Source organism: Hypanus sabinus, chromosome 28, assembly GCF_030144855.1.
Source record: "Hypanus sabinus isolate sHypSab1 chromosome 28, sHypSab1.hap1, whole genome shotgun sequence".
Classification (NCBI taxonomy): Eukaryota; Metazoa; Chordata; class Chondrichthyes; order Myliobatiformes; family Dasyatidae; genus Hypanus; species Hypanus sabinus.
Window position 1 is genome coordinate 24157391 of NC_082733.1, and position 14301 is coordinate 24171691.

The 14301-nt window shown below is 40.1% G+C and overlaps 1 protein-coding gene across 1 annotated transcript in view; it reads right to left on the reverse strand.

The window, feature by feature from the left end:
* Positions 1–14301, reverse strand: part of LOC132382315 (protein FAM227B-like) — a 235453-nt gene that overhangs the window by 203223 nt on the left and 17929 nt on the right. Inside the window, exons 4-5 of the mRNA XM_059952449.1 lie at positions 10479–10552; positions 6809–6853 (exon numbers count right to left, since the gene is read on the reverse strand). Of these exons, the coding sequence (XP_059808432.1) occupies positions 6809–6853; positions 10479–10552 (119 nt within the window). The remainder of the gene's footprint in view (positions 1–6808; positions 6854–10478; positions 10553–14301) is intronic.

The following is a 14301-nucleotide window of genomic DNA, read 5'->3' on the forward strand; positions in this document are numbered from 1 at the left end:
TCTCCTCCCCTTCACTGGTTCTGCCACATGGCCTGAGTGTTCTCCCGATAGGGATCCTGCAGCTAATTCCTCTCCTTTCACTGTCACCACAGTCTATGCAGTCTGTGGCTTCTGAAGTGTACCTCCAGGACCCATCTATAAAAGTCTCCTCTACTTCCCCATCCAGTGGTGTTTGCACCAGTATCTTCTTCCTGCTCTATTTCTATTTGACATTCATGTGTTTCACCCTCTGTTAGGATGGCACTTGTGGGGTTCTCTGTTGTTACTGATTTGTCTTTAGGGATGAGAACCGCCTTCCAAGCTGTCCTTTGACTGTCTGTGGCTGCTCTCACTTTAACCTCCCTGTATTCAGGAGCTCTACAATGGTGTGTGGAGTGCACAATGTGAGCTGTGCCACCATTACCACAGGCTCACAGAAGCGCACAGTCCAAAGCTGCAACACACTGGAGAACGTCGGCTGCAACAGGAATCTGTTTTGTTGAATAGTATGCTACTGGTCTTCTTGTGTCCCCATGGTCCTGTTCTACTACTGCATTGTAGCAGTCTCCCACATTGCTACAGTAAAGGTGAAAAGGGCAAGTCACATCTGGTAATCATAAAGCAGGCTCAGAAACTAGTGCATTTTTAATATCCGTGAAACCCTTCTCTTCTACTGACCCTACTTCCTCCAGAGGGGACTTCCCTCCTTTGACTAAAGCCAGCAGCGCTGTAAATTCTGGTATGAAGTTTCAGTAGTAATTGAACAGTCCCATTACCTTCTTCACTCCCTTACAATAACAGTTTGGGCATGGAACTAATTGCTGTCCTTTTGTTATCTGACATGTCCTTTCTACCCTGTGAGATAACATGCCCCAGATATTTCACTGTTTTCTTTGGAGCTTATGTGGGCTGATCATAAATCCCTGGTGCTATAATACTTACTAAATACTCACTACTTCCTTGCAGTACCCCATCCTCTAAGGTGATTAACAAATTATCTACATATTGTGGAATTGTACTATGGTATGGTGGTAAATCAAACTTGCCCAAGGACAGTGCCCTGTATTTACTGAAGATGGCAAGGCTGTAATGAAATCCCTGAGGCAGTCTAGTCCATGGATACTCTTGTCCCCCTATGGCAGGAGTTCCCAACCTGGGGACCATAGACCCCTCAGTTAATGGTAAGGGTTCATGGCATACAAAAGGTTGGGGGCTCCTAGCTATAACGTGAAGGCAAATCGATTCTGAGACTCAGGAGCTAATGGAAATCCCTTGAATCAATTGGCAATAGCTAGGACTGTGAATATTCTATGTGCTGGGGAAAGGCCATTATGGATTGTGACTGGGCTGGGATACCATCATGGTGTAGTCTTACTGAGTGCAGTGTAATCTATTGTCCACTGGTAGGATCCATCTGTTTTTTTATTGGCTACATGGATGGGTTGGTATTCAAAGAAGTCTGCTTCAGTATATCTTGTTATTTCAATTCCTTTACTATACTTTAAACCAGTGCTTCAGCCTTTATGGAGAACTGTCCATGAGATTTGTGCAGGTCTCCGTCTATTTAATTGGCTCTATTATAACCAGCCGAAAGTCTTGTTTATGCCTGGCCCATACCCTTGGGAAGTGCTGACAGAGTATCCCATACAGACTTCCCTTGCTGTAATCCCTGTTTGTCGGGGTTGTTGTAGCTACATGAACCACATCGTAAGCTCTAGAGGTTGTACATGTTCACTTACCCTAACTCATCCATGTAATTTCTCCCTTTCCTGAATCTATGATGGCACCTGTTTCCCTTAATACATCTATTCCCAGGATGGTACCGTTATTGTTTGGACAGACCAAGAAATGAACTGGGAAATGTACTCCCATGACTTCAAGCACCTGAGTCTCACTCATTTCTGCTCTCATCATCTCGCTCCTCCAAATACATGGAATATAAATGGCTTTTCCAGTTGTTGGTAAGGGTAGGCAAGTTATTGATATTGATGCCTGTGTTCACTAACATATTACATTGCTGGCCCTCTATTAAAGCTCTTGTGTATACCTGTGGGTGACCAATACTGGTATTGGGGTTTGATAACAGCTGTTTGTCTGACTTGGATGCTGTCTCTACTAATGTTATAATCTGGTCAGTGGTCAATGTGGGTAGAAAAGATTGTCCTGTGGTTTTTGCCCATCTTGGTGTGTGACTGTCATACCTTCTATCCTTCTCGCAATGTTGCCTCTGACCAGGGCCTAAGAGACACCAGCTGTAACAAACTATTGCCTTTACCCTTCTGTGTCTACTCTGGCAATCCTGTGCTAGGTACCCCAGTTGCTGGCATCCTCTGTCTCCTTGCAGCAATTATATCCACTACAGCCACGTTTCAACCCCTCTTCCCAATCTTTCTATTTCCCCAGCCCATGAAACTATTGTGGAGTAGACGGATCCCAGTTATCCCCAAGTCAAAAATCTCCTGGTGAGCTGGTTACATTTTCAGGAAGAAAGGATTGCCTAGTCCTGAGTACTCCTCATAGGCCCAGTATTTTCTCTCTGTATAATCAATTGCAGGTTCATTTTTTTTCTGAATAACTGATATTATCATTCCCAGTCACATTCATCTCCTCGAAATTGCTGCCTCACTTCTTCCTTTAAGTTCCTTTATCTTTCCTCATTATGGGCTTTCTCATTAGTTGCCCATGTTCCATCCTGCACCCTGGGGCCATACTGTCCCACATATTTCTCTGGCATTTAACTTCAACCAACATATGCATGTCTTTGGGTTCTCTCTGCTGGATTTTGACCATTCCTTCTTATGCCAAAATTTTGCATTGCCATGCACAACACTAAGTGAGGGCAGCTTAGATAGAATGCTCTGCTTTTACCCCGGGGTTAAGGGCTTGTGGATGGTGGTGATGAGTGTGAGTGGATGGCTGGGATCTTTGAGGTTCTGAGCCAGTCAAGGTCCCATTCAGACAAGCAGTATTGGGTGTAATCTCTTCTGTTTATGGGTACTTCTCCACTTGTCAATTTCATGGACCAGCACCTCCCAATTTACCTCATGACCTTCCTCAGCAGTTATTCCCATGGCTGCTGCCCAGTAAACACTCACCTGCTGGGCCTTATCCCATTAACCTTTCAGTCTACCCAGATCCATGACAAAATCATTCTTGTCACAACACTGTCGCAGGAAAGCAGCATCCATTGTCAAAGACCCCCACCAACCACAAAACCAACCTTCCATCCTTGGACTCACTTTACACCGCACGCTGTCAGAGCAGTGATTATCCTTGGTTGCATAATCAAGGATGCGACCCACCCAGCCAACACACTTTTTGTCCCTCTTCCCTCCGGGAGAAGGTTCAGGAGCTTGAAGATTTGTACGGCTAGATTTGGGAACAGCTTCTTTCCAACTGTGATAAGACTGCTGAATGGATCCTGACCCAGATCTGGGCCGTACATTCCAAATATCCGGACCTGATTTGCACTACCTTACTTTCCCTTTTCTATTTTCTAATTATGATTTATAATTTAATTTTTTATTATATTTACTTCGGTTTGTACTTCAGGGAGCACGAAGCGCAGAATCAAATATGGCTGTGATGATTGTATGCTCTAGTATCAATTGTTTGGTGACAATAAAGTAGTAGTAGTAGTAACAGTTTAGAGGTTGTGGAGGGGAGATAGCCATAGAATCATAGAAATGTACAGCAGCAAAACAGGCCCTTTGGACCATCTAGTCCATGCCAAACCATTTAAACTGCCTACTCCAATTGACCTGCATCCAGACCGTAGCCCATAATACCACTGCCACCTATGTACCTATACAATCTTCTCTTAAACATTGAAATTGAGGGTGCATGCACCACATGCACTGGCACCTCATTCCACACTTTTATGACCATCTGAGTGAAGATGTTTCCCCCATGTTCCCCTTAAACTTTTACCCTTAACTTATGACCTCCAGTTGTAGTTCTGATGAACCTCAGTAGAAAAAGCCTGCTTGCATTTACCCTATCTAAACCCCTCATAATTTTGTAAATTTCTATCAATTTTCCTCTCAATCTTCTACATTTCAAGGAATAAAGTCCTAATCTATTCTATTTTGTCTAATAACTCAGGTCCTCCAGTCCTGGCAACATCCATGTTAATTTTCTTTGTACTCTTTCAACCATTTTTACATCTTTCCTGTAGGAAGATGAGCAAAAAACTACACACAATACTCCAAATTGAGGTCACCAACATCCTATACAATTTCAAAATCCCATCTCCTATATTCAATACTTCGATTTATGAAGGCCAATATGCCAAAAGCTTTCTACCTATGATGCCAGTTACAATGACTTATGGATCTGTAATCCCAGATCTCTTTGTTCTACCACACTCCTTAATACCCTACAGTTCATTCTGTAAGGCCCACCCTGGAAGGTCCTATTAAAGTACAACACCTCGCATTTGTCTGCTTTAAGTTCCATCTGCCATTTTTCAGCCCATTCTTCCGGCTGGTCCCCCATCCATGCAGCATGAGCAAACCTTCCTGCTAGGATATTAGCCCCCTCCAGATCAGATGCAAGCCATCTCTTATGTACAGGTGCCGCCTTCCCTGCAAGAGAACCCAATGATTCAAAAATTTGATGCCCTGCCTCCTACACCAACTCCTTAGTCACATGAAAAATTGTATGATCTTCTTATTTCTGGCCTAACTAGCATATGGCATGAGTAGCAACCCTAAGATCAAACCCTGTAGGTCCTCTCCTTTAACTTAGCAGCTAACTCCCTGAACTCACTAAGTAGAATCTTGTCACTCCTCCTACCTATATCATTGCTACCTACATGGACCAACACCTCTGGCTGCTCACCACCACCCCCCCCCCCCCACTGAAGAATGCTGAGGACTCGATCCGAGATATCTCAGACCCTGGCACCCAAGAGGCAACATAACATCTGGAAATCTCATTCATGTCCACAGAATTTCCTTTCTGTTCCCCTGACCAACAAATCCTCTATTTCCACAGCTCACCTCTTCTCCTCCCATTCCTTCCGGCCAGACATTGCTAGACACCTGATCGCTGTGACTTTCCTCTGTTACATTACCCTCCCTAACAGTATCCAAAATGGTATACCTGTTGTTGAGGAGGATGGCCACAAGGGTACTCTGCAATGGTTATTGAACTCTTTTCCCCTTTGTGACTGTCACCCACTCTCCTGGATACTGCACCTTGAGTGTAACTATTTCTCTAAATGTCCCATCTTTTACTCTTCAGCCTCCCAATGACCCAGAGTTTATCCAGTTCCAACTCCAACTCCTTAATGCAGAGTGTTAAAAGCTGCAGCTGGATGCACTTCTCGCCAATATAGTAATCAGGAACACTGGAGGTCTCCCTGCCTTCCCATGTCCCACAAAAGGTGCATTCAACTATCCTACCTGTCATTCCTACTGTTCTAACTGTACAAATATGGAGAAGGAAAACAATAAATAAACTGGGAAAACATCTATCTACAGCTTATTGCCTTTTCTTGTACAAGCTTCTCCATGCTAAAGCCTCAAAAAACCAAAGCCTCAAATTGATGCCTTATGTATTCAAGTTCACCAATTGAGTGAACAATGTATTCTCAAACTTTTGATTGTTTATTGGACACTGCTCAAAACATCAAACTGTGATGTGATCTGTGACAATGTGGGAGATGGTAGCCTAGTGTTCCTTGGTGGAATCATAGTCTAAGGGTTAGAACAAGAAGATATCAAGGAAATGTTGTTCAGCCTTTACAAGGTAAAGGTCAGACTGACAAACTACCTTTGTTTATGGTTTGAGGATGAGGTTGTGATTGGCACAAAATAAATTGGCATTCAGAGGAAGTTTGGCTGGAATGGGCCAGACAGCTGAAAAGTAAAGCTGGTTGTTGTGATTCCAATAGCACTTGCTACTTTGCAGCTCCACCTCTTGATTTTTTTTCAGTTCACTGCTTTCGCAGTCAAGGTAGCAGAGGGATATAACATGGGCAAATAAATGCAAAAAATTCTTGTCTTGTCTATACTGCACCAACCACCGCCACTGGGCTATAAACATGCAGGAGCAGTGTGTAGTTAAGTGCCTTGTTCAAGGACACACGGCTCAAACTAATGACCTTCAGATCACTAGCCCAAAGCCTTAACCACTTGGCTACGTGCCAACACAAGATGTTTCATCAACCCCTCATTCTGGCAGTTGACAACACAACTGAGCAGTTGACCAAAACAAAATATTAAATATCCTGGTTGATCCAGGACAAAGAAATGCTGTCAGTCAGTAAGTACTTTTACATGGATAACAATGTCAAAATTTTCCTGTTCAGGAAGACTGTAACTCATTTCTGCGTTCATAAACTAGACTGTTGAAAATAATAGCCAAGGGGGAAAACAATGACCCTGTGCAGTGTGAATTGTTTAAATATGCATTCAGTTTAAAAAACAAATGAGAGACAAAGGTCTCTCCCACCCATACCAGATATCTAACTGGAGAAACGAATTCACATAACGTTAGTAGATGAGTTGCCAAAATATCTGACAACTAAAATCAGTGATGCAGACATACAGCTATCTCTGAAAAGCTTGTCCATAAGTTCAATGGGTTCAACAGAAATTTAACAGGAAGAATGATCAACTTCTTTGCTCTTTGTTTTTAAATTACAAAATATAATTTCCTATTTAAAATAGTTTCTGTACTTCATCAGCTGCACAGTTTACAGTATTCCGAGCAGTTTTGCCAAAGTGCCTATTTTTTTAGGTCAATGTTCTTTAAAGGCTTTGATGGTTAAAAATATTTAACTGCAACATTAAAAACTTTAGTATCACCCTTCAAGTCTTACCTCCACAGTCTTGCTCTTGTGTGCTATATCAAGTTCTTCTGAAAGCTATTAAAGGAAAAAATCTAGTTTATCAATCATGTTTCTTTAATTATGTAATTATCTACATTTTTGATGAGAAAACAAATGTAGGTCTATTAAGTGCCTGATTTAGGAGTACGGAGAAATTTACATTTCCTTCTTACCTTAAAGCCACAAAATAAATTATCACAATATGTGGCTTTGAAATAAATAATTGAATGCATGCTTGGCCTGGCATTGGGGATTAGATGACAAAAAAGATTGTGTTTTAAGTAATTGCAAAACTAAAACAAAAACTGTCAGCTGCTCTTATCCTTCAGGGCCTAGAGTTGCTCAAGATCTTTCTCCAAGTCATCTCTAGTCCCCTACATTAGAAAAAACAACAGATATGCTTCACTGACTAGAAGAGTCCTGTACAAGACTACTAGGAGCATAGGAAAATGACACATTGGAAGCAGGCAGTAAGATGCCCCACAGGATAATTAATTTATGTTTCTATATACTGTAATTTGACATGGTTTTGTTTACAAAATAAGCATTTCATACCCAATTTGTGTTAGTTTTTATTTATTGTATTTGGCTAAGTAGCTGCTGTGATAGCAACAGAAAACAGATACCATTTATCAGCACCGATGAATGTGCAAGTGGAACTATGTTTATTGGAATCACATTTAAACAGAATGATGGATAGACTTAATTTAAAAAGACTGTATACGTACCATACAGAATGTAACAAATCTGGCAACACCTTTGTGAAGTGTCAGACGGTATTGTGTACCTAGAAGTGGTGTGTCAGCATACCAATGATTTATGTATCATTATATACAGAGCCTATCAAAAGTATTCACCCCCCCCCCCTCCGGAAGTTTTCATGTTTTATTGTTTTACAACATTGAATCACAGTGATGTAATTTGTTTTTTTTCCCACTGATCAACTGAAAAAGATTCTTTCATGTCAAAGTGAAAACATAAATTACAAATATAAAACACAAAATAATTGATTGCATAAGTACTCACCTTCTTTAACATGACACACCAATTTGTTTCAGAAGTCATGCAATTAGTTAAATGAAGATCTCCTGTGTGCAGTCAAGGCATTGCAATTGATTGTGGTAAAAAAACACACCTGTAGCTACTGATGCATCATCACTAACTCTTGGAAACGGGAGGTGAACGATAGGCTTTTATTAGCAGCAAAAGGGACCACAACATCTTGGAGACTGAGGGAGCAGCAGTGCCTCCAATCACCTTTATACAGGGGTCTGTGGGAGGAGCCACAGGAGCAGTCAGCAAAGGGGCGTGTCCAGACAGGTATACATAGTTTACCACAGCTACAAGGTCCAACTGCTGGTGAGTCAGTATCCTAGTAAAAACTACACCATGAAGATAAAAGAACAAGCCAAGCAACTCTGTGAATAGGTTATTGAAAAGTACAAATCAGGAGTTGGATACAAGAATGTTTCCAAGTTATTGAATATCCCTTGGAGTACAGTTAAATCAATTAAGAAAAATAATGTGGTACAGATATAAATCTGTCTAGAACAGGCTGTTCTCAAAAACTAAGAGACCCTGCAAATAGAGAACTAGTGAAGGAGGCCACTAAGAGACCCATGACATCTCTGGAGGATTACAAGTGTCAGTGGCTGAGATGAGAGAGACTGTGCACACACACATAACAACTGTTTCCTGGGTGCTTCACCAGTTGCAGCTTTATGGGAGAATGGCAGAGAAAGCCACTGCTGAAAAAAAACTCACATTAAATGTTGACTAGAGTTTGCAAGAAAGCATGTGAGGAACTTTCTTATTATCTAACCTGCATATCTATCCTGATAATTTTATATATATATCTCAACTAGATCCCTCCTCAACCTTATCTGTTTTAAGGAAAGCAAACTACATATATCTGTTATTGATAATTATATCTATACAACTATAATTGTAAGTGAAGTATACTTTTCCAGCAACATCATGCTGAAACTACTCTGCATCCTTTCCAGATGATAACAGAGTACAGCTGCAGCATATCGTGTCTGGAATGGGTGGAATAATGCACAAGGGTAGGCCTAGGAAGGTTTTAGTTTGGAGTGCTAAGTTCTAATATGGAAGTACTGGTGTCAAAGCAGCACTGGTTGATGAATGACATTGTGATTAGTGCATCTCTAGCGGACATTGTTTACACTTATGCTCCCTTCCTCACCATAAATAAGAGTGATGTGTATGAGATGCCAAATTGGAATAGATTGTGTCGATACGACATAAAAATGCTGCTACGGATCATAACAATATAGGAAAAAGAAGACCTAATGGTTCTTCTAGCCTGCTGCACTATTCAGTATGATTATGACATCTTAATCTCAGCTCCACTTTTCTGCCTATCCTCATAGTCCTATACTCCCACAGGAACAAAAGACATTTTCAATTTTGAATATGCTCAATGAAAAAGACTTCACAGCAGCTCTTTGGGGACAGAATTTTAAAGATTTGTGACCCTCAGTGAATAAGTTTCTGCTAATCTCCATACCAAATGGACAAACACTTACCCTGAACGTACATCTCCTGATCATAGATACCCCAGTGAAATAAAACATATTGTATATCATTAGTTCTAATCTTTAAATAGCACAAGAATAACTTGCTGAAACTTTCTGCTAATGTCAACATTCTTGCTGCTTTTAAAACTCTGTAAACCACCTAGTCCTGGAGATGGGTCACTACTTAGTGCTATTCTTTCATTTTAATCATTTTGATTATATTTATTTGGCATGTTCTTGTCACTGAATCAGAAATAGTAAAGAACAACCGTTTGTTCTTTGAATTCTCCCATGGCCTCCTTTTAGACTGCATGTGAGTACAGGAAAGGGCTCAGTTTCATCTGAAAGATCTTGCCCAACATCCCAATAGTCCTTTGAATGGTGATCTGAGGGGTAAGGTTTTTTTCTGGCATTGAGAATGGTTGATAGTCTGAAAAGCACTACCAGATGGGAAAACAGAAATATTACTTTTTAAACATACCATCTAATTGTAACAGACACTTAAATGGGCATGACATTGAAAGATACCATCTCAGGCAGGCAAATGGGATTAGTGTAAAGGGTAGAAGTTTGGCACAGACATGACAAGCTGAAAGGCATGTTTCTGTGCTGTACAGCCCTAACTCTAATGTGCTCAAGTCTCTGGAATAGGACTTGAACGCATAACATCTGACTGACCGAGGCACCAATTTTTCAGAATGTTCTATTACAATATAGCATCCCTCTCACGGAGGAATCAACAACTGTACATAGCAGATATATTCCTCAGGAGAGCATCTTTATCAGGATCTGAATTAAGCAGCTGATTAAAAATGTTTATGCAACATTGAAGTCTGAAAAATGTGAGATATTTAGATATCATGTTTTGGTATCCAGTTGATTGGATAATAGAACTTAACAGTGAAAATTACTCTGAAGCTGTAATTTTGATGGCAAAACCATAGTAAGAACCTCTTGCCAAATCTCTGCCAAAGTATTGACAGCAGAACTGTTGAAGAAATGTACTACAAAATACCAAAATATCTGATCTTGGCTGTTTTAATGCATTTATACAATGATTATAAACACCAAAGATGATCAGTAATGCACTACTAAAGTAAACATTACTGCAGTGATATTACCTTTCTACTAGGATGTATGAGTAATGCATCAGAATTCTTCATTTGTCTAATAAAAGCTGAAACAAAAATATGATTTTAATAATTATGCCTAAATGAATAAGCATTTACAAACTACAAATCACATTAATGAGATTTAGTAAGGAACATATTAGTCCCATGATGTCCGTTTACTTTTCTAGAATATTCTGAAGTATTTAATATCTAATTAACTACAGCAGCCAATCTTGTATCCCAAAGCTTCACGAAAAATAAATGAGATGACCCGTCCAATTTAACCATTTTCCCTGTCCAGTGATGCAAGGCAAAAGTTCTCAATGATATCAAGAGCTTCCTGCACTTTATTTAATAGAAGGAAATATTCCGCATCCAGCTAAAAAGGAAGAATGGGATTGGTCTAATGTCTTAATTGATGGTGCTCCTCTAATATAGCAGAAATTCTTAAGTATTGCAGTGAAGGATTGGTTCATTATGTGCTTAATTTCTGGATTTGATTTGAAACTATAAACTCCAAGGTAACTTAAGTGTGCTAACAACTATGCCAGGAATGGTCCATTCTAAGAGAAAACATGGACTAGATTTATAGCTGTACAAACTACATTTTAACTCTCTTTCTCTTTGATTAATGCTTCATGTCAAACAATAAAGCATTTCCAGAAAATATATTTAATTTTTTACAACTCATAGAGGCTCACATATTTTGTTTCTCTCATCCATTTCCAAACAGCCCAAGCTGGATACAATTCCAACTGCTGACATTAAATATAATTACTGTACAAGCAACTGAGGTCTATATAAAATGAAATAGTGGCACAAGAACCAGAAGACTACCACAATGTTATAAGAACATCTGACTGCTGAACAGTCCATGAGCCTATAAAGACTGCCTCATTGTTCCTCATTTGCACTACTTATTTATTCTGCAACTTAGTCATTTTATGTTTTGCACTCTGTTGCTGCTACTGAACAACAAATTTCATGACACACACCAGTGATAATAAACTTGATTCTCATTCTGACTCTGAATTTTACAATTCCAAACCCCATATCTGCAAAGGCTCACTGCGTCACTAACCCAAAATGGCAGCCATCATCACTGAAAACATATCAAGATGTTGTCTTGTCATGGATAAAGAGAACACCTTGAAAAACTGTACCATATTTCCCTCAAATACATATAGGTACTTTCTGCTGTTAGATCTAATTGGCAAGATACTATACTTTAACAAAGAAGGTATACTCCTCATCTTAACCAGTAGTGACATAGACCTTCTCTCAAATTTTCTCTTACAATTTAACAAACAATTCTTGTTTTATTCACTGATTCAGACCACGTATATTGGAGCACTCTAGTGAGTACAGCTGCCTCATGACTTCAGATAGGTAAGTGTGGAGTTTGCACAGTATGGCAAACTGATTTTGCTATGATCTGACCATGACACCTGACTTCCTCCTGGTACTCCAACTGCATCCCATTATCTAAAAGGAGTATAGTATTGATTCCTGGTAGGTGGATTAATTGGTTGCTGTAAGATGCTGCTTTTTTTCAGGTGGAAATATCTCAGTATATCAATGGATGTGTATGGAGGAAAATGAAATAACTTGAGGTATGGAACTATTTCAAGAGCTGGCATACTCAGTGATCCAGATAGTCCCCTTCAATATTATAAGTTCAAGTCTTCTGGAAAGATGGCAAATACAGCGGTCTCTGCGTGGCCAATCAAAGGTGCTTTTTCTTTATAAAACTTGTTCTATACAATTCTACTCCAAGAACATCAGGTAATGTAGGGCTGCTCCATCAGTGAGCTGTTCATTGATTGGAGAAGCTAGACTGGTGTTGGTGGCAGAACCGGCTGAGGTGTTGAAGGAGCTGGCTGGGATATCAGACGAGTTGACTTGGGTGCAGACCATGTTGCTGCTCGCTACTCAGAAGCATCAGAGCTGGTGCAGTATTATTGTGGGAGATTATCTTGGACATTTCACTTAAGATTGCAAGACTCTATTGGACAGTGATAATGCAAGTTGCTGCAAGAATGTTAACCTTGTCTGGTGGTGGAACAGTCAATGTGGGAGCAGTGTAGCCTTAAGCCTCAGGCTTGCCTTCTGCTGCAGACCAGGTGAGGGACGGGGAAAAGCTGCAGTGTGGTTGAGCTTGGCTGGCACCTGGCCTTGCCCATCAGTGCTGCCCTCTTGTTTTCAAGCAGTGGAATAACAGGCTGATTTGCAAGCATCTGGACACTGCCAGGAAACTGTACCATCGATTGATGGACAATGTTGCTCAGGATCTTGGACTATACATCTTATTTTCCTGAGTGAGTATGCTTCTTTGCTTGTTATTTGAGTTGTGTTACTTGCTAGATTTTAATGTTTACTTGTTATTTTGAATGTTTTGTATCTTGGCTCCAGAGGAACACTCTCATTCAGCTGTATCTATGTATGGTTTGAATGATAATTAAACTTAATTATTATTCAACCATACCTGCATACCCATGAATACAGCTAAATGAAACAGGGCCAAAGGGAAGAAGACAGAATCAACAGTCATACATAACACAAGGCACATATAAGATGGCAGTAAAACACAGTCACACAAAAAATATAGTCCATGTCCCTGAATCCATGAGTGTTGCATTAGTCTGCAATCGAACACAATACAGTTTTTCTGCCAAGCAAACCCTGGGGTGGGGAGCAGTACTAACTTCATCATGAATACTGTGCCACACAGCCTCTGACACTCCAAAAAGGTCATGTATACCAGTTATGGATGAAGAATCCACAAGTGTTCCCCTTCAGCATTAATTAACCCTGACATAGACAGCTTTGTTTGATGTCATTTTCAGTTATAATTTTTGTTTCTTCTAGCCTTAGTATTGTAGAAACCTGTTTCAGTAGTGTCAGATAGGAGCCAGAATTTCATACATGACATGGGAAGTTTTTATCTATATGCATGAAAAATGGGTGCAAAGTACAGATGTTTAGAATTTAAGCATTTCACATAAATGCCAAATATAGGGGAATAATAAAAATTATAAAGGTAAACTTTAATAGGGAACACCTGTGCTTTAACTATTTCAAAGAATGGCTACATTTATCACAGGATGAATACACCTTTTTCCTAAAGTCCATACACAATCTCTACTTTAGTTAACAACCAATTTAATTACAACATTCCATTTTCTTCCTGCTATCTTTCATGGTGTATGGTATCTTTCAGATCCATGCACATTCCTCTCTTGAATCTGTTGTAGTCATCGACTATATCCAGTGTGTTCTCTACAGTGGTTATACCTGACACAGGAGACTGCCTTGATGAGCACCTTCACTTTGTCTGCAACAAAAAGCAGGACTTCCTGGTGACCATCCATTTCAAATTGATGTCCCATTCCAACATGATGGTTTACAGCCTCTCTACTGCCACAATGAGGCCATAGTTTGGAGAGCAACAAATCAAATTCTATTTGGGTAGTCTCCAATCAAATGGAATGAACTTCAATTTCACTAATGTCTGGGAATTTTCCCCATTCTGGTTCCCTTCTTACCCTTTCCCTTCTCTATTCAGGACATTTACAGCAGCAGGTGCATAAAAAGGGCCTGGAGTATCATCAGGGACTCCAGCTACCCCAATCACCAACTGCTTCAGCTGCTTCTGCCTGACAAACAGTACTGCAGCATTAAGGCCAGGACCAGCAGGCTCCGGGATGGCTTCTTTTGCCAGGATATCAGATTTATCAATACACATTGATTACATATCTGACTGTACATACATGTTACAAAACAATTATGTATATAATCTTAGTGATTAGGGCAATATCTTCCCCCATTTCCC